The sequence below is a fragment of the Ambystoma mexicanum genome, chromosome 14, assembly GCF_040938575.1.
Source record: "Ambystoma mexicanum isolate Mex_15411 chromosome 14, UKY_AmexF1_1, whole genome shotgun sequence".
NCBI lineage: Eukaryota > Metazoa > Chordata > Amphibia > Caudata > Ambystomatidae > Ambystoma > Ambystoma mexicanum.
The window spans coordinates 440,988,193-441,013,923 of NC_090940.1; the positions used below are offsets into that span (position 1 = coordinate 440,988,193).

The 25,731-nt window shown below is 47.5% G+C and overlaps 1 protein-coding gene across 1 annotated transcript in view; it reads left to right on the top strand.

Annotated features, from left to right (window-relative positions):
* Positions 1-7,583, top strand: part of FAM161B (FAM161 centrosomal protein B) — a 191,765-nt gene extending 184,182 nt beyond the window's left edge. Inside the window, exon 9 of the mRNA XM_069637651.1 lies at positions 416-7,583. Within this exon, the coding sequence (XP_069493752.1) occupies positions 416-536 (121 nt within the window). The 3' untranslated portion in view covers positions 537-7,583. The remainder of the gene's footprint in view (positions 1-415) is intronic.
* The last annotated feature ends 18,148 nt before the right edge of the window (positions 7,584-25,731 follow it).

Genomic DNA, 25,731 nt, shown 5'->3' on the forward strand with positions numbered 1-25,731 from the left:
ATGAAACTAAATTAGACAATGCCCTAGGATTATTATCCTATTCTGCAATTTTGCAATGTGACTTTGGGCCTGTCAGCCAGGGCTAATAACGGCCAAAGGGAAATACATGAATCCCTGCTTCCTTGTGTCTATTTCTTCTGCTTTCTATAACACCCTTGGCTATCTAAAAGCCAAGTGCAACAAAAAAGAAATGTCACATGCCCCATAAAACTGCTAAGAATTGTGGATCTGTGTGTAAGCATGACTGGTGCTTTGCTTGTAATCATCTTCTGTGTGTTATACATACAATCTTATCACCATAGTCTTTAGTTTAGGATGGGAGAAACAAGGGCCTAGGGAGTTACACTGTCTTCTGTATTTTATAGACCGTTAAAATGTTATTAACATGAACTATGCCCTTCTTTTACTTGCACAGAGTTTTGGATTCCAGCAGCAAAGTTTACAGTGGAAACTTGGAAGAAGGCAGAGAGTCGCCAGATGAACAGAGGGAAAATCTTGAAAAGGAGGAATCAAAGGAGGAAGACCCTGAGACATGAGTGCACTTAAGGATAGATAGAACCAAACAGCCTCACTATGTCATTGTTTCTTTGGACTATTACTGCTTAACTGAAATGGTGCGTTCTCTTGTATCAGATGCACACCTCCTGCTCATTTATTTTGTTTTGTTATGTGGTTAAGCAAGTAACTTTTAACAACTACACAAAACACATGAAAATAAGTTACACAATTACATAACCATCATTTACCAATTTATACACTGTTAAAACACAATTCATAAAAACATTCTTAAAACTTCCAAAATCACATTATATCTCTTTGCTTAATTAAAATGAGCACAAAAGGAACACTCTTTATCAGCAAAAAATGTCATCATCACATCAATGTCTCACATCTAATTGTAAACTTTTAAAGAAACCGACCACCGTTAACACAATTGAGGTGATTCGTCCTGCCAGGCAATCATTCCATAGATCTTCACTTCCGCCTGGATACTGAATGTGTACTGGGCAAGAAACTAACACATGTTTGAGTTTCTAGGTTGTCAGTGATGCCACAAAAAATGCAGTTAGCTGCCTCAACAGGTACCAAGCCATATCTAACCAAAATGTGTTGTGTCAAATACAAATTTCACCTAAATTTAAGGAAGGACCCTCGTATGAATCTATTCGAATAGATTGATGCACACGGGGCCGACGTCTCACCATTTTTATGATCCGTTCTAAAATGACTCCTCGATTCATGACCATGAAAGTTTTACAGTCCGTTCTTGAGCATTTCCCTTAAAAAAGATTCCTATGTAGAAACGACCTTTTCTTATGTCAGGACTTGCAAAAACCATATAATGAGCTTGTTTCCTCCAGCTTTGCAAAAGTATGTTTACATAGAGGCAGAGGAGAGTCCAGGATAAAAACCTGACATTTTGCTTCGGTGCTATCTTCACAGGCAAATAAAATGCCAGTTTACATTCTCACTGAGGGCAACCATTAGAAATGTGTTTTTTAATGGCTGATGGCTTCTTCTGGGCTATTCCGTAATGTATCTTTTAGACCGTTTTTTTTTTTTTAGCATTGTTGGGTATTTGGCCAGGGTTAGAGAAGGGCACCCGTAAGGTGTCTGAGAGATGAATGTACTCACATTGGCTGTGAGCATGCAAAAACAAGGTGGCTCAAGACTAATCCAGTTGCACTGAAGAACTGCTCATGAGTATAGAGCTCTGGGAGTGCTACCAAAGACCCTCCTCTCCTCCTTCATCCACAAGAACGAGATAGGAGCTAGAACTGTGCAACTGACTATCCACATAACGTCCAAGCACCATCACACAAAAAAAGGGTGTTCACATAAGAGTTTCTTTATTTGAAGTGGGGAAAGTTGGCCTCATTTAAACAGTATAATTGGTTCATCCCCCTCAGAACACTGTCAAACCACAGGGTGCAATCCAGAGTGGTGTTGGGTTTGTTCTGCTCACATTGGACATCACAACCAGTGAGTTAAAGTCAGACAAACAACTAGAAAATCTGTAAAACTGGTAAAGCAGGAAAAGTCTAGGCTAAGACAGCTTTCCTTCCTGGTCAGAAAAATCATACTTTCAATTAGCTCAATAAGGTTCTGGTGAGATTGTTTTTCATGATGTAGTGAACCCGATGGATAGATTAGCTGGGTCTTGGAAAACTCCCCATCACTGGTGTCTGCCATTGGTAGATTGTAAGATGATTGATACACTGACAAGTCAATAGCATCATTGCCTCAAGTCTACATACATTGAATTGATGATGTCATGGAAATGATGTTCAGCATATATTTCGACTCCAAGATGGTCTAGCGCATGTAGGTTCTGTGTGGTCACTGGGCCGGACACGTCTCTTACCAACAAAGAGAGAGACAGGCAACTCTGTCAGATTACAACCAAGTATATATAGCGATACCAAATGGCGCCTGCAATGTGGACGCCAAACCAAGTGCCAGCCTGTTGCACTTCTTTTCTCATACGCTCAACTAAGTTTGAAAATGCGAGACATGTCGTTTCTATTTGAGAGCCTGCAAGACTACACTGTAATGATTAGTTTCCCCAGAACATATGGTAAACTTAATATTTACATATTTTTCACAGATATCAGCTTAAGAATTTGCTGGTGTGATCAACATTAATATCAAGAATTTGTACATTAGGGCATTATACAAGATAATATCAAGTTTGAACTTTCCCTACCTGATTAGGTAAGCTGCAGTATGGCTTACTATTAAAATACTTTTCTAGTGTCAGTAGCATATCAATTTATAAAAACAACACAATTATGCACGAATTAATTTGTATGCTTTCATTAGTTTATCCAGAAAACATAGAGCATTGGAATTTTTCATACTAAACAATTAGGAAAATTGCTAGGCTGCAGACCAGTAAGCAAACCTTTTGTGTAATATTATGGATGCTCATGTTTATTAGACTTGCGTACACAGTGGCAGTGAAATCGGCCTAGGTCACAGATGCGTTTGTGGTTCCAGTTCCCCTTTGAGTGAGTATGGTTTGTCTGATTATTGCAAAAGTACACAGAATAATTCCATAACACGTGATTAACCATGAACACATGTCACCGTTTTTCTTCCTTATATCTCTTTATACCTATTGTGTTTTTCAACGTTCTGGACCATATTGGATTGTTAATATATTTCTTTTAGCACACATGGAGTAATAGATATTTCCACATGCACCAGTGCTAAGGCGTGTTCACTAGACTAGACTGCAATTAACAGGAAGCTGGTTTTTGTAAGGCTGGTGGTACCCTCCTCTTGCACTGGTAGTCTCTTGTGGAGGGGGACCCTAACGGATGAAGCCATAGCATTGATTATTCGGAGTGTTGTTCCTCCTGGCATTGGATTTCTCTCCACTCCTAGGTTTGGCTCTATATTATTGTTGTTTGTTTTGGTTATTGTCCGCTTTGTTTTCTTGGAGTGACAATGTTCTCAATGAGTCACTTGATGCCACAAATATGTGTGTAGTGTTCATTCTAAAAAATATACAAAAATGAGACAATTGAGTCTGCAAATCTTGGGTGGTCTTTGTACCCTTTCCCTCATCCTGAGAGATGGGGGTTCGGGCAGCAAAACACCCGATTTCAAGGAAATACGGCGGGAGAGGGTGTGGGTGGCAGGGAGGAACAAGAGAAAAAGACCTTTACAATGCTGGTTTTACGATCAATAGAAAATCGGTCTTGGGAGGATAGCTCAGGGGCAACGTGCTCGCCTTGGAAGCAAGACGACACGGAGCAGCACAGGTTCGATCCCCGGGTCGGCGCTTAGAAACCTCTGGGTATTAAGTGCGTTATTAATAACCTATCATATATCATTGTAAATTGGTCTTTTTCTCTTGAGAGCTTTACGATTAGGTATTTTCACATAGAACTCTCTACACTCTGTCTCCTGATCTTTTCCGCTTCACTCAAGCTTTCACTCCTCGCCACACTACTTCTGCCTCTACTCTCCTTGACTCTCCTGCATCTCACTGCTCTAATTCTCTTTCTCTCTCAAACACCCTCCTGTTCTCTCTCCAAAACTACATTCAATCTCTCTCTGTCACCAAACTGGCAATACGATCTTAACCCCAACATCTTACATTTACTCTCTCCAAACACTCCAAATGTTTCTCTATGGTCTCCTCTGCCAGCTAACCCTCCTCCTGGTCTCTTGGTCTTCCTCCACCTCCACCTCCAACCTCACCCACGCACCGGCCAGCTGACTGCTGGCTTTTTATAGACCTTCCCTTCCTGTCTATAAAAGTTTCTTTCTACTCACATTGGATACCCGAGTCATCGACTTCCCTGGATCTGTCTACTCTAATCCCAACTCCTCCCCTTTGAGGGTGGGATTTCCCATTGCAGTCTTCATAAGGGCCTTTTGCAATGCTCCTTTTCTAGTCTGCATTTTCCACCAGCCAGCCATGCGGTCACTGTGGTCATTTGTTCTCTGTTCTATCATTAGTGAGTCACTGTTCCAGCAGGGTTTCGTGAGTGTTCCTGGGTCTCTCCTATTTCTAGGCATTCTCTGACTAGTACCAATTGTGCTGCCCCACTGCTCTCCTTTAACCAGTCTGTGATTTGTGGGGTGGGTGTTGGGGCTCCCCTTTGGCTTTTGTATGCCGAAGAATAGCCCATTTCCTCCTGTTTCAGACCAGGTCTTGTCCAGTGGTACTTGTAGTTGTAGTTTTTCTCTTCATGGTGCTATTTCCCAGGAGCCATTATCCATTCAAGGTGTCAGAGGAGTCTTCTGCATTCTTTCTGGTAGCTGTAGTGTCTCGAAAACCACCTGAAAGAGAAGAGAAAGGGGCAAGGCCAGGACAGAAGCTGATAGGCATCGGGTCAGAGCAAGACGCACCAATCTGCATCCATGGCTCCATGCGTGCTGGGGATAGGCCCCCCCCCCCCACTCTCCACACCACCTCTGGGTAGGTCTGACTGTGGCATTGCCCCGGTAGGCCACCTACCCCAGTTTGAGAGGGGCCCTTGGCAGCCTCTTGACAGTGTGAGACCCCTGACCCTGTTACATTGGGCCATTATGTCTGTAGTTCAGAGAAGTCCTTTCACGTCGGTCTCTGCGCTCTTCCCGAAAAAGGAATCATAGAAATGTTTCACCCTATTTGATTGTGATGCGGTTGCCAGGTTTTAAAAGTGGTGTTCCTTTTGGTTGAAATGGAGACCTTTTCCCACCATTCACCCCACCTTTTTGAGTGCTCGCCAGGTGGCACAAGGAAGAGAAGCAATGTAAGCCAAATGTATGAGTTTCCAGCTGGCTGAATGATCCCACCTGTATTTTTATTTTTATTTTATATATGAGCATCCTATGGTTGTCCTCCTCACACCAGCTACTGGTTTTAATGCCCATCCCTACCTTCCATTCGTTCACCTTTATATTGTGGTGTTTTTCAGGTCCCTTACGTTTTTCTTTGCGGGTGCTCCCCCGACCCACTAAAGTATCAATGACTCGGCCCATTCTCTTTTTACACTACCTTTCCCGAGCCCATCTTTTCCTTCCCCCTCCTCACTCCCCCCCCCCCCCAAAATCATTCTGCTGCTGCATGGTTTGTGGTGTCTTCCACTTCCCTCTACAGCTTCTGTGGTTTCAGTGCAGGCCGAAATGTGACAATTTTGACTGCGATTTTTCAGGAGGGAGGAATTCAGCGACCAAGCTTTTCAGGAGTCCCCATAATCCTGGATTGAGCATCTTCTCCGGACACTTCTAATAACTAAGGAATAAGGGTGATCCACATAAAAGTACTGTTTATTTGCCATACTCTAATCGTCCTCAAAGGTTCTCAAAAGGAAATTGGGGTATAGGATTTAGTGGCAATGGCTTAGCAGCGGTAGAAAAATGAATCAGGAAACGTTCAATTCCAGAAATGCGTGTGCTTCTCCTTCTGCCTAAACCCAGCGAGTAGCCATAGCCTCTTCTGACAGGATCAGTCATGAATGGTCTGGCACTCCTGGGAAAATATTCAGGCTTTGCCCTCACTCAGTAGGTAGGGTAACACCTAGGCATCACTTTCAAACATACTTTGGGGGGTTTGGGTGGGGTGATCCACTTCATTATGCTTTCCCTCAATCAACTAGTCTTGTTGAGGTACCAAGCTGAGAATGGTAGAGTCTGACCCCAAAAAAGGGTTGCATGTCCAAGAAAAGTCCTGCAAATATGAGATGTCCTGCCTGGGAGGCTAAGCAGTTGACCTTCTGAAAGTCCATCTGCTATGCTTTCTAGTCTGTTCATCTTAAAGTGAAAACCATTTGAAAGTCAACCCTTTCTTTCTTCTTCTTTTTATAGAGTTCATACTTTTATTTTTAACTTGGGTCCCCTTCATAATCCCCCTTTCCTTCACTACTGCTTTACCCTTCTTTTCCATTTACACTTTTTCCAAACATTTTCACTTCTACTTGCCTTTTTCCATTATATGTTGACGTTTGGATTTCAATGCAAGGTTTTACATGGCCGACCATTAAGTCTCATGTCAAGTTTCTTATTTTTGAACCTGCTACCAAAAAAAGATCCAGGGAAATACCGACTTTATGAAGAGCCATTAGGCCAAGTTTAGGGCTGCTCATGAACAACACACATAAGAACCCAAGAGGTACCCAAACCTATTGGGGCGCTGCAAAGGAGATGGAAAATAGTTTCCCTGTGTTTTTATAAATATAATGCATGCCACTTGGAGTAATTGTTGCAGCTAATGAAGCTCCTCACATCATTTTTAAATAGTGTCATGTCTCATCATTTCAGTGTCTGCTGGTAAAGCTTCACCCTGTGGATGTCAATGCACTCACTGAAATACACACAAGGAGTCTGTACTCAAAATAGTAATTGATTTACTGTGCAGATGAGTAAAGCGTGTGCAGATTACAGCTAAGGAAACTATTTAAGAATGAGTGCATGCAAATCAAATAGGAGAGACCACCTGTAAAGTAATTCTCTATGAATTATTCTGCTGTGCTCCTTACTGACCCCATCTTGGCTGTACCCTCCATGAAGAGGGTGGGCAGGGGGGCAGGGGAACAACAAGTAATAGTTGTAAAAGAGGATCTTTGTTTGGGTTTCGCAGAAGGGGTGCCTGAATGTGACAAAATAACTATTTCTTAGGGATTTAAATAAGTACATGAACAACTGTTTAGGGATGTGCCTCCCTAGCCACCGCTTCGATAATACCGGAACAAGTCTCTGATTAGGATGCCTCTACTCGGTGATCTTCAGCTTTTGTCCCTGCAGATGTTTTGGATTGCATCTTTCATCAGTCCTAGCCAGCATTGCCGATGGTGAAAGATGAAGGTCCACCACATCTGGAGATATTAAGGTTGCATGCCCTTCCCTTAACCGAAGAAACAATTCTCTTTCCAAGTTCTTTTCCTTGGGTCTCTTGAGTTTATTTGTTAAGGTTTTTCCAGGCTCCCCGGGAACCACCATAGACCACTGTTCCGGCAATGGGGTTCCATAGGTGGTCGGTCGTGTATTTCCTTCTGCCCAGATTTGGCAGGATGTGTTTTCAATGCTGCATGTACAAATACAGATTTGATTGTCTTCTGGTTTTCTTAATAAAGTATTTGGTGCCAGCACTGCACTCTCCGAGACTCTCCCTGATATGATAGGTTATTTATAACGTGCTTAATACCCAGAGGTTTCTTGATCTCCTCCGGGGTTTGCAGATGCACGTGGTGTTTCAAGCTTTGCTGTAGCAGGGCACGCTGCATTACACAGAACAGTTGCTGGCTGGAGTCCTCCCTTACCTCAGTGTCTAAGGGGGCCTTTATCCTGTCACCTAAGCCTAACCTTACCGAGGTGACACGCACACGTACCTAGTAGCCTGTTTCTAATTTTCAGGTCTTCCCCTGGAGCTACCGCTCTGCTGACATCCTCGCCACAAGCTCGAGCCTCTCTCGGAGAATGGGTAGATTGTTGTTGTCTTACTGTCTTTCTCACTTTGGCCCTCTACCTCCCTGGAGGTTTTCACTACCTTTCTGCCTTTATTTCCTTCTCTAATCCGCGAAGTGCCTTTCATCCTCCCATAGTTCTCTCTCCTCTGTCCTGATCTTCACTTCTTTCAGTCGTTTCTCTGTTCTCTTCCTTCCGCCTCCTCAATCTTCACTCTCCACTGCTCTCCTCCGTGCTCTTCACCACCTCCAAGCCTAGTCTTCCCTCTTCCCCTCTCTTGCTTGATGTTCACCTCCATCCTTTCATCTCTCCCTTTCTCCTCCAACTCTCTCTGCACTTCCACCTCCCCCCAGATCTTCCTGCTGTACCTTCAACAGCTCACACTGCTTCCGCTATCTCTTGCAGACTTGTATACTCTCTTGCTCCCTCCCCTGAGGCCAGGTCTTCCCGTGTGTTTCCAGCTGTGAGATCTTAGGGATTTGTGCACGCCTAATCAGCTTCTCTGCAAAGGTGTAACTGAATCTGCATGGGTTATCTCAGAAGCAGCTTGCACATGCACAGCAAAGCTATGCTGCTTTACATTCGATGCCTCCATCGCTTGGCTCCACTTGCAATTATAATGATAAGGGTTTGTTAGGTGTTCATCTTCTTGCTCTTTCTTTCTTGGTAACCACCTGGTTCATATGCCATGCATTGGAACATTCAGTTCTTCCCTCTGTAGGGGTCTGACACTGAGGCCTGAAGAAAAGGACCCACAAACAATATTTTCATTATTAGGGCAAGCCTTTCCACAGGTTCACTATGTGTAGAATTATCAATGGGATGTTCCTTTCCAGCCCATGCCAAGCAGTGTGGGAGCCAATGATCCTCCCTGTACGGCCCACATAGCGGGTAGTGAGGCTCAGTCACCCAATACACAGACCCTAAGGGGTAGGCAGGGGGGACTTTGTCACACCCTTTTTTTGAGGTTTCCGATGATTTCGAACTACCGAATGTCTTTAAAACCAAGATATTTCCTAACACTCAGAAGTGCACGAGAACCTGGTTTGATGCTCTTCAGTACTGTCGGGTGAAAAACTGTTTCGAGTATTTAGGCAAAGCATTGCTAAAGATACACCTCACCTTCTTTCTAAACATGCTGGCGATACTTTGGTGGCAAGCGCCTCTGACTGTGCCAGATGGGAGAGACTAAAATTGACCTGGTTTTAGAAGAATTGTGGTCATTAAAATCGCAATCCTCCCAAAGCTGTTTGGCATGGTGTCGCGTACCCTGTTTTACCAGTGCCTGAAGAGAATCCATAAGATTCTCAGAACTTTTCTATCGGGTGAAGGTAAACAAAGAAAGACTTGAGGGCATCAATGTCGGCCTTGCATACTGCAATGAAGAGTGGCGGGATTTGGATACCCCCATGTGTTCATTCGATGGAGTCCCATCACTGGCTTATCGATGATGCTCACACTTCTCTGGTGTGGACAGCAATGGAAACCATCTCTAATGGACCTGTGCCTTTTGCCTGTCTGCTGCCAATGTACCAGGGTCTATCCCCTTCCAAGACTGCCCCGATACAGCCAGTCCTGTACTCTGAAAGAGCAGTTTTAAACTTAAAACCAACTACCCGTTTTCCCCAAACTTCTCAACGTAGAAAGGTCCGGCAGTAAGAATCGATGGAGGAAAAAAAATGGTTTTCCTGGCTGGCTGCTGTCATCTGGTTTTTCAGGGATGTCCTGCGTCCAAACAACCTGGTGGATGTTAAATACGTAAGCTTAACTATAAGCTTTGGTATGATTTGCTGGTGTGTTTTTTTTTTTTAAATGAAACATTTTACTGGTTTTAAAACATGAATATGATTGGTTACTTTGCATCAAAAAGTTCCAAAGAAAATAAACATTTGGTGGACTATCCCACAACACGTCCATGGACAAATCTTGCGTGGACATTGAGCCTTCTGCATCCCATTCCCTCCCGATTTTCTCCGCCTTCGCGAGGCATCCCCTTTGCAGTATATAGTCTTTTTTTCTAGAGACATACAGATGTCTACATCGGACACCCGGGCACTATGCTTGGGGCGTCCTGGTGCTCCCCACTTTGCTGCAATGTTGCGCTTTATGAGACTGACCGCAGTGGACACAAATAGGTGTGTTGGTCTGTCGTGCTGTGCTCACACATTTATGAATCTTTGGCGATCACACAGCCTCCATCAGCCCCTTTGTCGGCTTCCACTGCAGAGAAACCTCTGGAGGTGAAAAGGAAGAACCCATCTATCCCAGCCCCCCCAGGATCGTACCAAGTGGGGTACAGCTCTGACCTCAGTGGACTGGGTGTGCGTCATCTACAGCAGCGCACAAGGCATCTGGGATGCGGCGGCGCACGCTTCTTACTGCGGATTTCATTGGACTTGTTGCAAGAGGGCAAACATTGAATTGTGGGCATGTTCTGGGTGTACGTGATGTCCTTCCTGGGGTTATAATGTACCTGCCCATTCCTAAAGACGTCGTGCTTCCAGTGTTGGAGTTTGTTTAGAGTACTCCCCACTCCATGCCTTAGAAAGTGGATCTACAGAGCGCTACTATCCGTTACGCCTACAGTTTATCCGCTTATTCTAAGCAGAAAATAGCCCCTTCGGTGTGGCCTTGTGTGCTTCCCTGCATGTTATGTTTTCCTTCTGTGGGTGTGTTTCTAGTTCCCAAGGCAAGGACGTTAGCAAACTATCTGGAGGTTGGTCGGCGGGTTTGAACTGTAAGCAAGGCCTATTCTGGGTGCCTTGTTATTTACTCATGAAAGCTTTGTTTGAGCACTTAAATGTCCGCAATAAAAAGAGGTAAACTTAAACAAAGACTATTTTTAGTGTCCAGAGCTTGCGGTCGGAGCCCTTTAGCTCACACACGATATCAAACGTCAACTGCGACCTTTGGGTAGAAGAAACCGTTGACTGATTATCTGGTGCTCTGTTAATGCGACGTCTTGTGCACCATAAATCATCCAGGTAAAAGCAGTTATGCATTACAACGCACAGGATCAACATTGCAGTGTTTATTCGTCCTTTTCACAACCGGTTGGAAGACTGGCTGGAGACTGACGGGGTCAGGGGGTAGGAGGCCTACCAGGGCCACTCCAGAGATGGGTAGAGAGGGTTGGGAGGAACCCACTGCACGTTCCCTAACTGTTAGGCTTGGTACTGCTGTCAATCATCCTTGATGATGGCCCGAGGTCTGTTTGTTTCATTTCAAGCCCTGAAGTCCCAGCACGCTGTGTAGCAAAGCTGCCGACGGAGACACCCACTTTGAATGACCAGCACCGGCATATTCAAATATCAGCTAAAACAGGCGCCACACCACTCACTGTGAGTCCAAGGAAAAACCACACCAAGCAAACATCACCCACTACCAACAGAGATGGATTATTAAAGGCATGTTGTGCAACGACCCAGCACGCGGGGAATGGATAGGTACGGATTGGCCCCTAGAGTCGGGTGAGAGATGGAACCAGTGGGGGAGGCAGGATCAGGAAATCACAGCTATAAATAGCCTGTAGGCATGAGATGGAGTAAACAGTGCTTGGGTGAGGTCAGGATAGGTGGCGGTGAACCCGAGACCAGGATCAGGGCAGAAGGCGGAGCGGCATGCTGTGTACATGTTGGAGGAGTTTGACAGGCGAGGTATAGCATGGGAGAGAGAGTAGTACCAAGTAGAGAGATGAATGCTGTCAGTGTTGGGAGTGTAAAGAAGAGTAGGGGGTGAGAGGTAGTAGGGAAGGAGTGAAAGTGCAGAGGGATGAGGAGTTATTCAGGGAAGGTTGGAGGGCGTAACCAGTAGAGATGTGGAGTGTGAGAAGGCCAGAGGACAGAAGATGAGAGAAATGGGTGGTTGAGAGAGGAGAAAGGGAGGCAGTGAGAAGATTGGAGGCAGTAGGAGAAAGGAAGGAGACAGTAGAAGAGAGGAAATAAAGGCAAGAAAAGTAGTCAATAAGGAGGTTCAAGATCAGAGAAAGAGAAAGGAGAGTGACTAAGAAAGTATGGCCACCATCTTACAAACCAGATAGAGAGGTTAGATTGGACAGTAGGGCTTACCAATCTCTAGCATATCCATAGCAACCTTCGGTGACAGTGGCACCTAGGTTAGGGTGGTGGGAGTTCAGGGAAGATGAAGGGACCAGTAAGAACATTCCTCTAGTTTGTCAAAATCACAGGAAGGAAAGATTAAGTTGTAAGATTCTGTTAATAAAAACCCTTGAATAATCTATTAATATTGGAGCATTTTTAAAGACCATCTATGAGACTCTTGTGATGAATCTAGACTATTCGTCCCTTTTCCCCAGAGGGAGGTGAGCACACTAAGTAAGACCCTCCCTAGGGGTCTGGGATGGTGGGACCTCACTTGGAGTGACTCCCGTCTTGGTGACAAGGACTCCCATTCCTGTAAGGAACTCTCGGCCCAGAGTACATTGTCTTCCTACATGGGAATCGGAAAGAATGTTTCTTCTGTTTTAGACTCTCTAAATAGTGACATTTCTTCAATCTCTTTGGCTTCAGGTAATGTTCGATATTGCCTGAACTCCATAGTCAAAGTGGAGCGACACACTCCTTTTGTTTGTGATGACGTACATAAATAAAACAATGAGGAAGGTGGAATGGAGGAGAGAGAATCCTCCGCAGAGGCTAGCCTGTGACAATAGGACGTCCTAGAGGTGCAGAGCCACCCTAGACCGCAGAGCTGGCGGTACCGTGGGAAGTGAGCTGATCACTAGAAAGGTGTCGGAAGGTTGGCATCCTTGACGGTAACACAGCCTAAATCCAGAGAGAGACGAAGACAGTAAAGCGTGGCGGGCCTGGGGCTCGTTAACAGACGCCAAGACCAGACCACAGCAAAGAGATTGGTTTCCTGATCTCCGCATGAGAGGTGCATCAGCTGCCAAGCAGAGCAGGAGAAGCAGATGCTCCTGAATAGGTAACGCCGCTGAGAGGGCTGAACGGCTGTATCCAAGGCTGCGAAAGCCTAAAAGGCTGGAGAAACCAGGAAACCCCAAACGGACAGACGCTCAGCAGAGACCCCAGCAAAGCAGCTCTATTTGAGAACAAAAGGGCTTTGGGTAGGACTAGAAAGAGAGACATGAGGCATTATTATCCAAGGCTGGAAAAGCCGAAACGGTTACGGGAGCTAGGAAAACCTGAACGGGCAGACGCCAAACCGAGGCCCTGCTAAAGTAGGCCTAATTGAGGACCAAAGTATTTTGGGGAGCCCTGGAAATATAGACTGGGAACAGAAAGGACCAGGAAGGTTCACATGCCCAAACCAATGAAACGAACATTTTCCAACACCAAATGGTGTCTCATTAATGAGACCCTTTTTCCATGCAAAAAAGGGAATGTAACAGAACTGTGTAAAGGTTTAAGACTTGACCGTTCAAAGCTTACAGAGAGGCTGGAAGACTGCATTGTTAGACATTGAAAAACATTTAAAGTCCTCTCTTGGAAAGAGACCCCAGTAGTTGGGTCAAGCAAAACCCAAGGATAGAGGCTATTGCTCCAGTCCATATTTGTGTTATGTTTTCTCAGTGGTAGGGCCAGATAGCATATAGGGTTTTGGACTAAGGACTATTTATTTTCGACCTTTGATGTGCACCACAGGTTTTAGTTTGCTAGGCAGGGAAGTTCCCGCATAGCGGTAGGGATATGGAGGCATTTTTATTATTATTTAAATAAACACCCATGAACATGTCCCATCTAAGTCCGACTCCTTTTGGTTCGCTACACTATACAGTGAATGTTTTTTCTTTGGGCCACAAGAGGACCTTAGGCTTCCTTGGGTACCTACCTATTAATTTTCACGGGAGCCTTAGGAACTTCAGCTCAACCATGACTCAAGTCTCTTATAGGAATGAATGAGAGAGACAGGCCAGTTTCTGATTGGCTGAGCAGGATGTTGGTCCAGATGCTGCAGTTTCTGCATTGTTAAGAATAGGCTCAGTGTTTGAGATTGCACCAATGCTAAGACTATGGTTCAATTCAGTAGACCTGCCTACACAAAATGTAAAACTACCCCGGTACCCAGCCTATGATGCTAAAACTTTTAATTTGTAAAGACTACGTTAACTAGTGGCAGCAGTGGTATCAGATTATGTGACACTTTGGCAATGAAGAGATGCTCCAGGCAAAATCTGGGGCCAAGAGGCAGTGTTTGGTTCCAAGGGGAATGGAGATGGAAGCGCCCCATGCCGGCTCAGCACATCCTGTCACTCTCATCGTGCCGGCAGCCCCCACCGTTAGTCCCAGGCTGTTTCGGGGGACGAAGCAAAGTTCTCCATGTCTGCGTCTTGAACAGAAAAGAACATCTGGCCCTACAGTGACCCCATCCGCGTTGGCAGTGATATCACATGCTCGGCAAACAAGTATAACACCCTGAGAAGATCCCGGGTCTGCGATGCGGCGAAGCGAGCACTCGGTGACAGCGCTGCACATTTAAAAGGAAAAGGGGTTTCATTCTGCCTGCTCTCCCGGGCCCCCACCCCTACCGAATTGCTTCCCCACAGGAACGTCCACACCCAATATGATGTGCTCCGGTCAGCGGAGCTCCAGTGACTTACATGCTCCCGTTTGAGCTGTCAGCAGAGGGAAGATGCAAGTTTTCTGCCACAAGAACAGTCCTAAGTGTGGCTTGCTGATTTCTATCCGGTGTGTGAGGTTATGAAGCGGCACAAGGAAGGCAGCAAAGTGAGCCCTATACTGCCAAGGAAAAGAAAAGAGTAGGACAGAGAAGGGGGGACAGCTAGAGCTCGATCCATCTAATCCAGGCTCCTGCCACAGGCATGTGAGCACACAGTCCAGGAAAAGTGGTGCATGCCATCCTGCCTCCACAGGTGTGCACGTGACTTAGTCCCGGTAAACCAAGCTGCAACTCCTCACTGTCAACCAACAACTGGATAAGGTCTGGCAACATGCTATGCCATGACACAGAGTTGTGACACTGGAATAAAGGGACCCTGCAGCATGAGGACTAGAAAGGATGGTGGCAATACTGCACTCCATGGCCCCTATGGCATCAGGCAACTAGCACAGGACTGCCAAGAGGAAGTGAGCTGGCCACTGCCCATAGAGATGAGAGTTGCAACTCAAGGGTGAGTGCTGGTGCACCCTCTACTACTGGCAGCATCTGCCAATAAATCCTGCCTGGGGGAGCGAAGGAAGTAGTGATGCCCCGACACTCTGCAACTAGTGTCGCGCTGCCTGCCCTGCAAGCGGCCCTGACACCCTGCCATGAGTGTCGCCCGACCGGGCCCACCATCCATGGCCCAGGCCATCTGGCCTCAGATGCGATTCCAGCTAGCCCTGAACTGGAACACCAACTACCCATTTATCCAGCCGGAATGAAGGGAAGAGAGGCCTGGCCAGGACAACTGCCCCATCAACAGCAGTGTCTCCTGCATGGGGGAGGGGAGGATGTGGCCCAGACACCCTGTCACCTGTGTCCGGCCAACAAACATCTTGCAGCCCTGGTAGTCACCACCAGAAAGAGGTGGGACAAGCGAGAAGGGTTGCAGCTCTGCACAGGCGCTTGTGCGGCCTCCTGTACCACCACTGGACGAGACACTTTTGCCTGGTGGAGCATGACTAAGAGGAGGGGTGCGTAGCAGGGTGTCACCCCATGCCCTGTCAACATCATCTGGTGCAGTCTAGATGCTCAGCTAACTGCGTCTCGCTGCCTGCCCTAACATCATGGGACTAAGCTGATGTGGCCCCTGGAACCCCGAGGTGCGGCTTTGCCGGTTTGTGAACTGTACCATCAACAGACCTGGACTCGTGGTAATGACTATCCTGAATGGACACTGAAGCAAAGTGAACTGGCCTCCTGCAATCCTGCAAGTGTTCGGAGAAAACGCAGTAAACATGTGTTTAGATGCTGTGAGCCTGCATATAAATTATATATTGAAAGTGGTGTCATTCAGTGGTGGAAGTCCCTCTGACCCCAGGTTAATAAAGGGTCTTGTGAGAGGTGGTAGAACTGCCAACATTCCACCAGCGATTCGCCAACCACGACTGCAACCTGCTAATTATAGTTAGTGTGTTGATATGTGTCTTATGTCTCCAACTACCTCAGTCCCTATGTATGTATCAGTGGCATATCTTACTAATTGTCTACCCTGCAGTTTCAAGTGGTATACGCATTGTCGTTCTGTAATGGGGGGAGGGAATCATTTATGTTTCAGCAACAGTTTGTTATGAAAAAGGAGTGTGGTGTGTGACCATCCCAAGTGTGTTGCCCTTTTAATGTGATGTGCAACTCCCATGTGTATTGCCCTTTTAAGATGGGTCATGACTGTGTCATGGCCCACGCTAATAAAAGAAGGCCCTGCAGGCATGTGCAGCAGGCTGGCTGCAGACTCCATAAGGGAGTGACTGAATCTGTGTCTCATTTAGGCCTGCAGGCCAGGGTGCTGTGGGGCCCTCGTACCAGCAAGGTGGCAAGGGTCCGCATGGTCAGGGTATAGCCTGCCCTGCCCCAATTTAAGACCAGGTGTCCCCGGCAACCCCCTGAGGCACTGGGCCTCCAGGGTGCTGGTGTCACATAGCACCCTTGGAGGCTGGCTGGATGATAATAGCCGGCCCCTATAACACTCTCTCTTGCCTCAGAGCTACATTCAGGCTGCTTTCAGCAAAGAAGGAGCAGGTCAGTTGGACTTCCGGCATATTCTCGTGCTGTGAGGCCTGCTGTTTTTGGGGGTGCCTGGCCATGAAGGGGATGTGCAGGCTCCCCTAGGGGGTGAGAAGCCCTGAGCCCACATATGCTGGCTACTGTGCATGGACAGCTGCAATACCTGGCAATGAGACGTTTATATTGGGCTTTCATCCCTGACTACGTGGGTCATATTTCTCTGCCCTACTACCCTTGTGGCCTGCTTTATTCATTTGTCACGCTCACTGGGCAGCAATTAGGGGACCAGACGGCACACTATCTACTGAGCAGCGGCTTAGGTACATATCATCCTGGGGTGCTGTGGTGCTAGCATCAATGCTGTCATCTTTAACTAACCTGACCAGCAGCGGAGTCTAAGTCATAGTGGACAAGGCTTCCTTTTGGTGAACGTGTGGAGTGGAGACCTGTGACTATCCTGTGCTGTGGAGTGGAGTGGATGAAGTCAGTCTGCTCTCTCTGTGTGGCCTGTGTTGCTGGTAACTGTTGCTTTGCAGGGTGGTGCCTTTGGAGCGGTGTTGGGGGAGAGTGAGTTTTGAGCTTTTGAGGAAGGACATGTACTGCCGCAGTGAGCGTCTGTGGGTTTCTATCCTGGGCCCTGATACCTTCGTTAGCTGCCATGGCCAAAATACCTAAGTCTGGCAAACAGGGGGATGTCTCAATGATGCTGCAGACTGCTGACAAGACCAAACGTGGTGAGGTGGTGGCAGCCAAGATCCATGGGGCTGATCCGCTTCCGGCTATACGCATGCAGCTGTCCAGTTATCAGATTTGCAAAAATTACTGGCAGAGATTCGGAAGGAAACCCATAAAAGCACGGAAGAACTTTCCCACAAGATCTTGGCACCTGCTAAGAGTGTCTCAGAGGCCGAACATCTGGTCTCAGAGGTGGAGGGCACATTATGCGAACAGTCCTATGAGGTGGGTGAGTGCTCCAACAAACTGTAGGCCTTGGGGGCACGCTGCAATGCCCTGGAAGATAATCAGGAGGATGGGGAGAATCGCTCCAGCAAGAATAATATTGGAATTTGTGGCATCTCCTCTATGGTAAGGGACGACTACCTTCCTGACTTTGTGACGGACCTCTTCCGATTTCTTTTGGGCCTGCCTGAGGATGTGCCGATTGAATTGGACAGAACTCACTGCACTAGGACCAGGATTTCTTCATCCCAAGACAGGCCTTTGGATGTGCTATCGCGGGAGCACTTTTTCAAAGTGAAGGAATGCATCATGACTGCTGCCTGAACCTTGGAATTCATCTCCTTCCGCAATATGTCAATTTTTCTGCATCAGGATTTTGTCTCCACAACTAGACAGTTCGGACACTCAAGGAAGCAGAGGATTTGTTGAATGCCAGGGCCAGGTAGGCGGGGGCCAAGGGGCCGAGTCTGCAATCAGGTCAGCAGGCCTCACAGAAATGGAAGAAGGTGGCAGGGGAAGGAAGGTGAAGGGTCTGGTCAGAAAGACATGAGCTGGTATCGCTGTCCTGCACATTGCGGGTGATGTTTTCTTTATTCAGGGCTCCTTTAACCAGGGTCCAAAACAGAGCTGTGAGGGTTCGGGTCAGTGTGGATGAGAGTGTGGGGATGTGGGTTATGGTTTTAAAGTGTTATTGTTAACTTCTGAGTCGGATTCCCCGGTGAATAATAAATGTTGAACCTTTGCTCTTGTTTGAGCACTGTTAATGGTTGGGTGAGAAGCGGTTTGAAGGGGAACAAGGGGATGGGTTTTGGTTCAAATGATGGGGATTATAGTTGGGTTAGGGGGGTTGGGTGTGGGAGGGGGTAGTGGGAGTTATTTAGAAATGTTTGCTGTGGGATGGGCATTTGAGTTGTGGTTCTCAGGGAAATGCAATTTGAGATGTGGTGATGGGGGTGAAGGCCTGGATTTTGGGGATCTTCTGGCTAATATAATGGGCGACGTGGAGAGGCAAGAGCTGGTATTGATGGGCACATGGAATGTGCAGGGGTTGAATTCTCAGATGAAGAGGAAATTTGTGTTAAACAAATGAAGGGATATGTCCTTCGAAGGGATTGGTTCCTCCGACGTATTCCACATCTATGACAGGTAATCACCACCATTGTCTTGCTTCGGAAAAGGTTCTCCGTCCTGCGTCGACAACGACAATACGCTGTCCTCGAGGGCCTCAGTCGAGCCGACATCACTGGATGTTATAAGTAGGACGCACGACACCCGTAGCCTCAGTTGCGTTTTTTCCGTGAACGTGTTCGCTTCAGAGATCTCGGCGCGCCTCGGTTCTTCTGTTACTTCTATCGGTTCTTCGAACTTGGTGTTTTGTGAAGATATCTTGTCTTCGTCTTCTTCTACCCCGCGGTCAGGATTCAAGAAGTGTCGGGACTGCGGTTCCAAGATGTCACTTACTGACCCGCACAATGTCTGCCTCTGGTGCCTCAGCGAGGACCACGCCACCGATGACTGACGATTGCCAGTCGTTAATGTCGAAGGCCTTGCGGGAGCGGAAGAAGAAGCTGACTGTAGGTAGAGTTTCCAAACCCCCAAAGTCGAAATCCGCTGGGCTTTCGACCGACGATTCGAGGGGCGACTCTCCGAGACGTCGGTGTAGGTCCAGGGGCTCTCGGTCCCGGAGTGGGTCCCGCCATTCCTCTGCCTCTTCGAGGCACTCGTGGAAGCGCCGTCACTGGTGGCCTTCCTCGTCCGAGGACTCCACCAGACGGCGGGTTGCTTGTCCCAACAAGCATTCTTCTCCTGCGGAATGGGATGCATTTCGTAAGGAAATGATGGTGATTTTTGAATCGCAGAGCTCCGTTCCGTCCGCGCCGGCAGGGAACGTGCTAGGGCCGCCTCTCTCACGGCTTCGGGCTCGGGCGGTCGGCATGATCATCGGGAGCCTTCGAGGTCCCAATTGGACAAGGTGGATCGCTCTAGCCATGCCCGCTCCCGGTCCCGGTCCTCGACGCCCTCAAGACCATCGGAGCCTGTGAGGTCTTCTAAGAAGACGTCGATGCCTTCGGCGCCATGTCCGTCGAGGGACTCTCTCGAGGCTCTGCCTCCGAGGAAGCCATCGACGCCATCGGCGCTGAGGCCATCGAAGGACACGCTCAGGCCTCTGCCCTCGAGGCCTGTGTCGAAGCCATCAGCGCCACGCTCGACATGGACGCCGATTCTGTCAACGCCTTCAACGCCTTTTGTGGAGGCTTTACCGGAAGTACCCGTGCATCGGTGGAAACTCCGAGGAAGCCTTTTTCTGTGCCCTCATCCAGGGATTTATTCCAGCCTCTGGATTACATCTCTGAGGTGAATGAAGGGTCTGATGAAGGTTTGGTTCCTGATGAGGTTCCCGACGACCTATTGTCTGGTCATAGCCAAATGGAAGACCTACGTCAGTCTTTGCACGACGCCAGTGGTCTGGACACCTCTCCGGCGGTTGAGTTCGGTAAGCCTGAGCCTGGCACACATGCCGAGTCTTCATACCGGCGGCTCATGTCGAGGGTGACAAAGCACTTGGGGTGGTCTGCGCTACCAGTGGATTTTCTGCAGGATGACCTGACCGATATCTTGGACCAAGGTCCCCCAACTGACCCGGTACTGCCATTCCATATGGCCTTGCAAAGAAGGGTGGCGGTGGCTTGGACTGCTCGGGAGAGTCTCCCGGCAGTGGGTAAGTCGTTGCCGAAAAAGTACCGCCCAGCCAGTGGCGACCCCGGCTACTTGTCCATGCACCCTACTCCGGTTTGGAGGTGCAGGCGGCTACGGCCCCAGCAAAACAGGCGTCGTACCCTACCATCCCTCCTGATAGGTATGACAAACGTTTTGACGGTTGGGCGAAGAAAGTCTTTTCTTCAGGGGTATGGCTTTGAAAGCAGCCAACTCCGTGTGTGCCTTAGCACGTTTCACTCACACTCTGTGCAATTGTGTTTCATTAGCGGCTGAACATATTCCTGAAGGGGAGGAACGGGATGGCTTTCGTGCCCTTGTACAGGATGGCAAGGATGCCATGTGTTCAATCGCGTCTGGACGTGGCAGACTGTGTCAGCCGGTCCATGGCTGCGAGCACCGTGATGCGCAGATTTGCGTGGTTGCGGAAGTCGGGGTATGCTCCTGATGTACAAGCCCGGCTTCTCAACATGCCCTTTGATGGTGAACATCTTTTTGGCAGCAAGGCTGACAAGAGCCTTGAGAGGTTGCAGACTGTTAGGACAGTTTTTCTGAAGTCCAACTAAGGGCTTAGTAAAACCATTCAACTGAGGCAGTACAAGACTCCACTCTTAGTATAAGGCTGTACCACCTGAGTTCAGGGTAGCGTAGAAAGAGCAGCCAGGCTTATCTTAGGAGGGAGAGAGAGCAGTAGATACAGTACAAGTGAAATTGTAATACAAATGATCCAAAGAAACACTGAAACACTATGTATTGTAAAAATAAAGGATTTATTTAAATACAGGTAGGCTCAGATAAATCTAGGGGTTAAGTACTAACACATTATATGAAATCAAAATATAAAACACAACACTATACTTGAAAGCACACAGGCCCAAGTATAAACCTTATTTGGAACACCCAACAGTAGTTCTAGGGAAGTCAAAACCTTGTTATACACATTTAGTATAGGCCAAGACTATTCTTTGGGAGTAAAAGACCAATGGTTACTTTCAGATTACTTTTGGTAATACAAGGGCAGTAGGCCCTTCCAGTTGTACAGTGACTCTTGGCACAAATCACATAAACAGTCAAATGGACAATATACTTTTTGGTGAATAGTGAAACACTTATCCTAGGTGCAGTAAAAACCTATAACTACTTTTGTCATAACACACAGTTATACCAGGTGAGTAAAACCTAAGGATGTAATATACAATTACAGATGCTTTGGAAATCAGGGAACCCCAGATTGAGGTAAGCAATAACTCTGGTAACTTGTTTTGGATGGCACACAGCTGACACAAGGTCAGTAGAACCCACATACTTTAACTTCACAATGAAGGGGAAAGTAAAACCCTATGTCACACTTTACTGAATAGTTATTCTAGTTAGGTAACAACCTAATGTAGACTTACGGACAGGCTAGCAGCAAGTCAGGGGAAGCAAGACCTAGTTGGGGGACACTCATACAGTTATCCTAACAGGACTAAGCTAGTGATACCAACAGTTGGAGGACACTCATACAATTACCCTTCAGGAATAATCTAGTGAAACCAACACATTACTTTTGTAAAGAGGCACAACCTAATCACAGGAGAGTAAAACACCTTTACATCTACTTTCTTTTAGACTGGCAAAACAGTGGCTAAGGAAGAAAAGATGTTAACCATACTTTTAAGAATAGTGTATCACACATTCAAGAACAGTAAGAACTTTTGTAACTGTTCACTCTGAGAATTACAGTTACCCACCAACTCTTTACAAATAAGTAAAACACTTGATTTCTTTTCTAGGCAGAAGTCCCAATCACTTCAAAGTCTTTCCCTTATTCTTGGAGCATGAGTGTTCTCAGTGGCAGAAGGGGGGACACTAGGACTAGTGACCAACAGGCAGTGTTAGAATAAGTTCTTTAGTAGCAAAAGTCAGAGTTCCTTAGGAAAACTCGGCAAACAGGTGAGTACTTTACTTCTATGTTTAGAAGAGGGTCCAGGGGCTTCACAGAAGACACCCCAGCAGGATTCTAGCAGTGGGATTGGGTGCACTGGATGAAGAAGACACCCCAAAGCTACACAGAAATCCCAACAGGCTTAAGGTAAGTATATACCCAAGCCAACACAGTACCTCAGCAATGAAGAAGAGATTGCAGCAGGAGAACTTCAGGGACTGCAGCCAAATACCCGGTCAGTGGATTCCTTGTCCTGGAGACTGAACACACGACCTCAGAAGGGACTTTTCAGCAGGGATCGATGAAGAAGGCTCTAGGCAAGATTTCTCTTGTGGCTGAATGCGGTTCTGCAGGTTTGGCGCCTTTTCCAGGAGCACAGAAGAAGACAGAAAAAGTGTGGTTGAATTCTCGTCATTTAAAAGATCCAGCATTCTTGTGAGGGGACTTTTCAGACTCGATTCGTGTCTCTGGAGATACACCAGAATGCCCACAAAGTTTCAGCGAGATTCGGAATTCGGAAGAGCGTGCACCACACAGTGGCTGGAGGTCCCAGGGTATTGGGGTATTGCAAGAATGCAATTCTCTCCCTGCATTTTACAAGAAAGGGGTGTCTGGTTGTCCAATCAGGACAGCCAGCACCCCCACTGGGATTTGTCCCAGTTGAAAGAAGGCGTAAGACAAAGGATGAGGGAGTTTTGGACTCCTCCCCCACTTCTTGTGCTTACAGACTGACTGGAGCCTGGGTTGGGTGTCCAGGGGACTCCCGCCAAAGACAAAACTCAAACAAAGGAATTTCCCACCCTGGATGTCAGGGGAAGGAATAAGAAATGACAAGAAACACTAAAATGGCAGAAAAAGTAGACAGGGGCCATTTTGGTAAAATGAGCACCCTTAGGTGCCTTTACTGCAGCTGTGATTACAGCCCGCAGTAAAGGTGCACCAAATTAGTAAAAGGTATCACTCCCACCAGCCATTAAAGGTAAGCTTGTCACTGTAACAGAATTGTTACAGTTTTAATATGAAAGGGGATACATTGTATCTCCCCAGCACTCCACATAAGGTGGGGTGTGCTGGTTTCACAGAATAAAATGTAAAAGGGATCCAAAGATCCTTTCTACCATTGGGAACTGTTGTTCACTCAAGGTTAGCACAAGAAAGTTAAATTGGGAGCCCCTAGGGCAACCCAGCAACAACAGGCACTATTGCCAATAAGTTGTTAGACATGATAACTTTAAAAAGACACTATGGAGAGTCTTAAAAATGACACCCATAAAAAGAGTTAAAGATTAGGTGAGTGTGGAAAAAGGTTCCCACTCACTGAGGTATTAATGAAAAATATCCCACTAGTAAAGCAAAAGGTTCTGGAGTTGAACCAGGAAAGGAAGATTTACCAGCTCTGTGGAAAGGTTACCTAACACAGACCTCCAAGGCTGCAGCGAAGTCGTTGCGCGCTCCAGTCCGCCAACCTCCGCCTTTTCGTCCTAGGGGACAGCAATGGAGGGGAGGTTCCTTTCAATACTACTCTACCTTTGGTAGATGGAGGGGAGCTGCAAGTCAAAGGGGCCAACGTAGGAGTACCAGAGGTGGAAAACAGGGTACTCGAGGTGCCAAGGCCGCTCGAGCAGTTGCCTCTTTGCCCTCAGGCACTGCCGCAGCCACTTCTGCTCAGTCATGAGGCCATGTCCCATGGTTCGCCAGTTGGGGGAAGGCTGGCGCAGCATCTTGTAGAATGGCGTGCCATTACTTCAGATGTGTGGGTTCTGGAGATCATAGCCCATGGCTACTGTCTTCTTTTCGGGCAGAGGCCTCACGACAATCCACCAGGGAATCTCTCTTTGAAGAGTCCGGATCCGCTCCTTGCGCAGGAAATCAAATCCCTGCTGGAGAAAGGCACCATAGAACTGGTGCCTGTAGCGGAGAGGAACAAGGGATGGTATTCCCCATATTTTTTTATCCCGGAAAAAGACGGGGGATTGAGACCCATCATGGACTTGCATGGTTTCAACAAGGTCCTCAGGAAGGACAAGTTCAAGATGGTTACTCTTTCTAAAGTCCTACAGGCCCTTCAACTTCAGGACTGGTTGGTGTCTCTAGACCTCAAGGACGCTTACTTTCATGTGCCGATTCATCCCATGCACAAGAAGTACCTGAGGTTCGCGGTTGGCGACTCGCACTTTCAGTTTCGGGTCCTGCCGTTCGGATTGACCTCCACCCCGAGGGTCTTCACCAAGCTCATGGTGGTGGTGGCAGTGTATATCAGGAAAGGGGGGCTTCACGTCTACCCCTACCTGGACGATTGGTTGATCAGGGCTTCACAGGCTGGGCTTCTCCCTCAACTTAAAGAAGTCCCACTTGACACCTACCCAGCGGCTCCAGCACATCAGAGCAGTGCTCAACACATCCCTGGGGCTGTGTTTTTCTCCCCAGGTGAGGCCTTCTCACATTCTGCAGATGGTGAACAAGTTTCAACATGCCCAGAGTCTCCCGGGGTTCGAGTTCTTGAGGTTGCTCGGCCTCATGGCATCCTGCATTCTCCTGGTGCCAGAGGCCAGGCTGCGGATGAGCTCTCTGCAGTGGGCTCTCAAGATGCAGTGGTCATAGTCCTCCGGCAGGATGTCGGATCCCGTTCAGGTGCCACCCTCGGTCGCCCAGGATCGTCTGTGGTGGGCCGTCGAAGGCAATCTGATGAAGGGGCTCCATTTTGGCTACCCTGGATGGAGATGACAATCGTGACGGACGCATCCCTCACGGGATGGGGAGCTCATGCCAACGAGTTGACAGTCAACGGTCGTTGGTCTCCGTCGGAGTCCAGACTCCATATCTGTTGGAGCTGAGGGCCGTCAGGCTAGCCCTGAAGGCTTTTCTGCCGTCTGTGCGGAGAAAGAATGCCCTGATTTTGACGGACAATACAGTGGCCATGCACTACCTCAACAAAAAGGGGGGGGCAGAGTCTCTCCCTCTGTGCAGAGAGGCTATGCAGCTCTGGTTCTGGGCTATCCAGCAGGAAATTTCGATCTCGGTAGTTCATCTGGCTGGAGACGAAAACGCGGCGGCGAACGCTCTGAGCAGGCAGAGCACGGTCTCTCACGAGTGGAAGCTGGCTCAGGAGATTCTCCTGGAGATCTTCGCCCTTTGGGGGACCCCACAAGTGGATCTCTTCGCCACCAGTGTGAACCGGAAGTGCGAAAGATTCTGCTTGCGGGAATTTACTCCAAGAGGAGCCTTAGGGGACGCATTCATAGTGGAGTGGTCCTTCCCACTTGCAATTCACTGATTTGTGGCTGACACTGATTAAGCGCTTTGTCATTTTCTTCCAGTAATTTGAATATCTCCTGTTACATAGCATGGAACTCTGTGTCTTTCTCCATGTCATCTTCTCTAAGGGTTTGTATTTTCGAAATAGCAACTTCTTTATCTTGTCTTATTTCTTCTAAAATCGCTTTTAAGTGGGTTAAATTCTTGCTCAGTCTCATTTAATTGTTTCTCTTTCTGAGCCAATTGGGTAGCCATATTGCTGCATTAGATTGCAATTCTGTGTCTAGCTCGCTCTGTTTTAATTCTGCTTTTAGCTGCTGCACCTG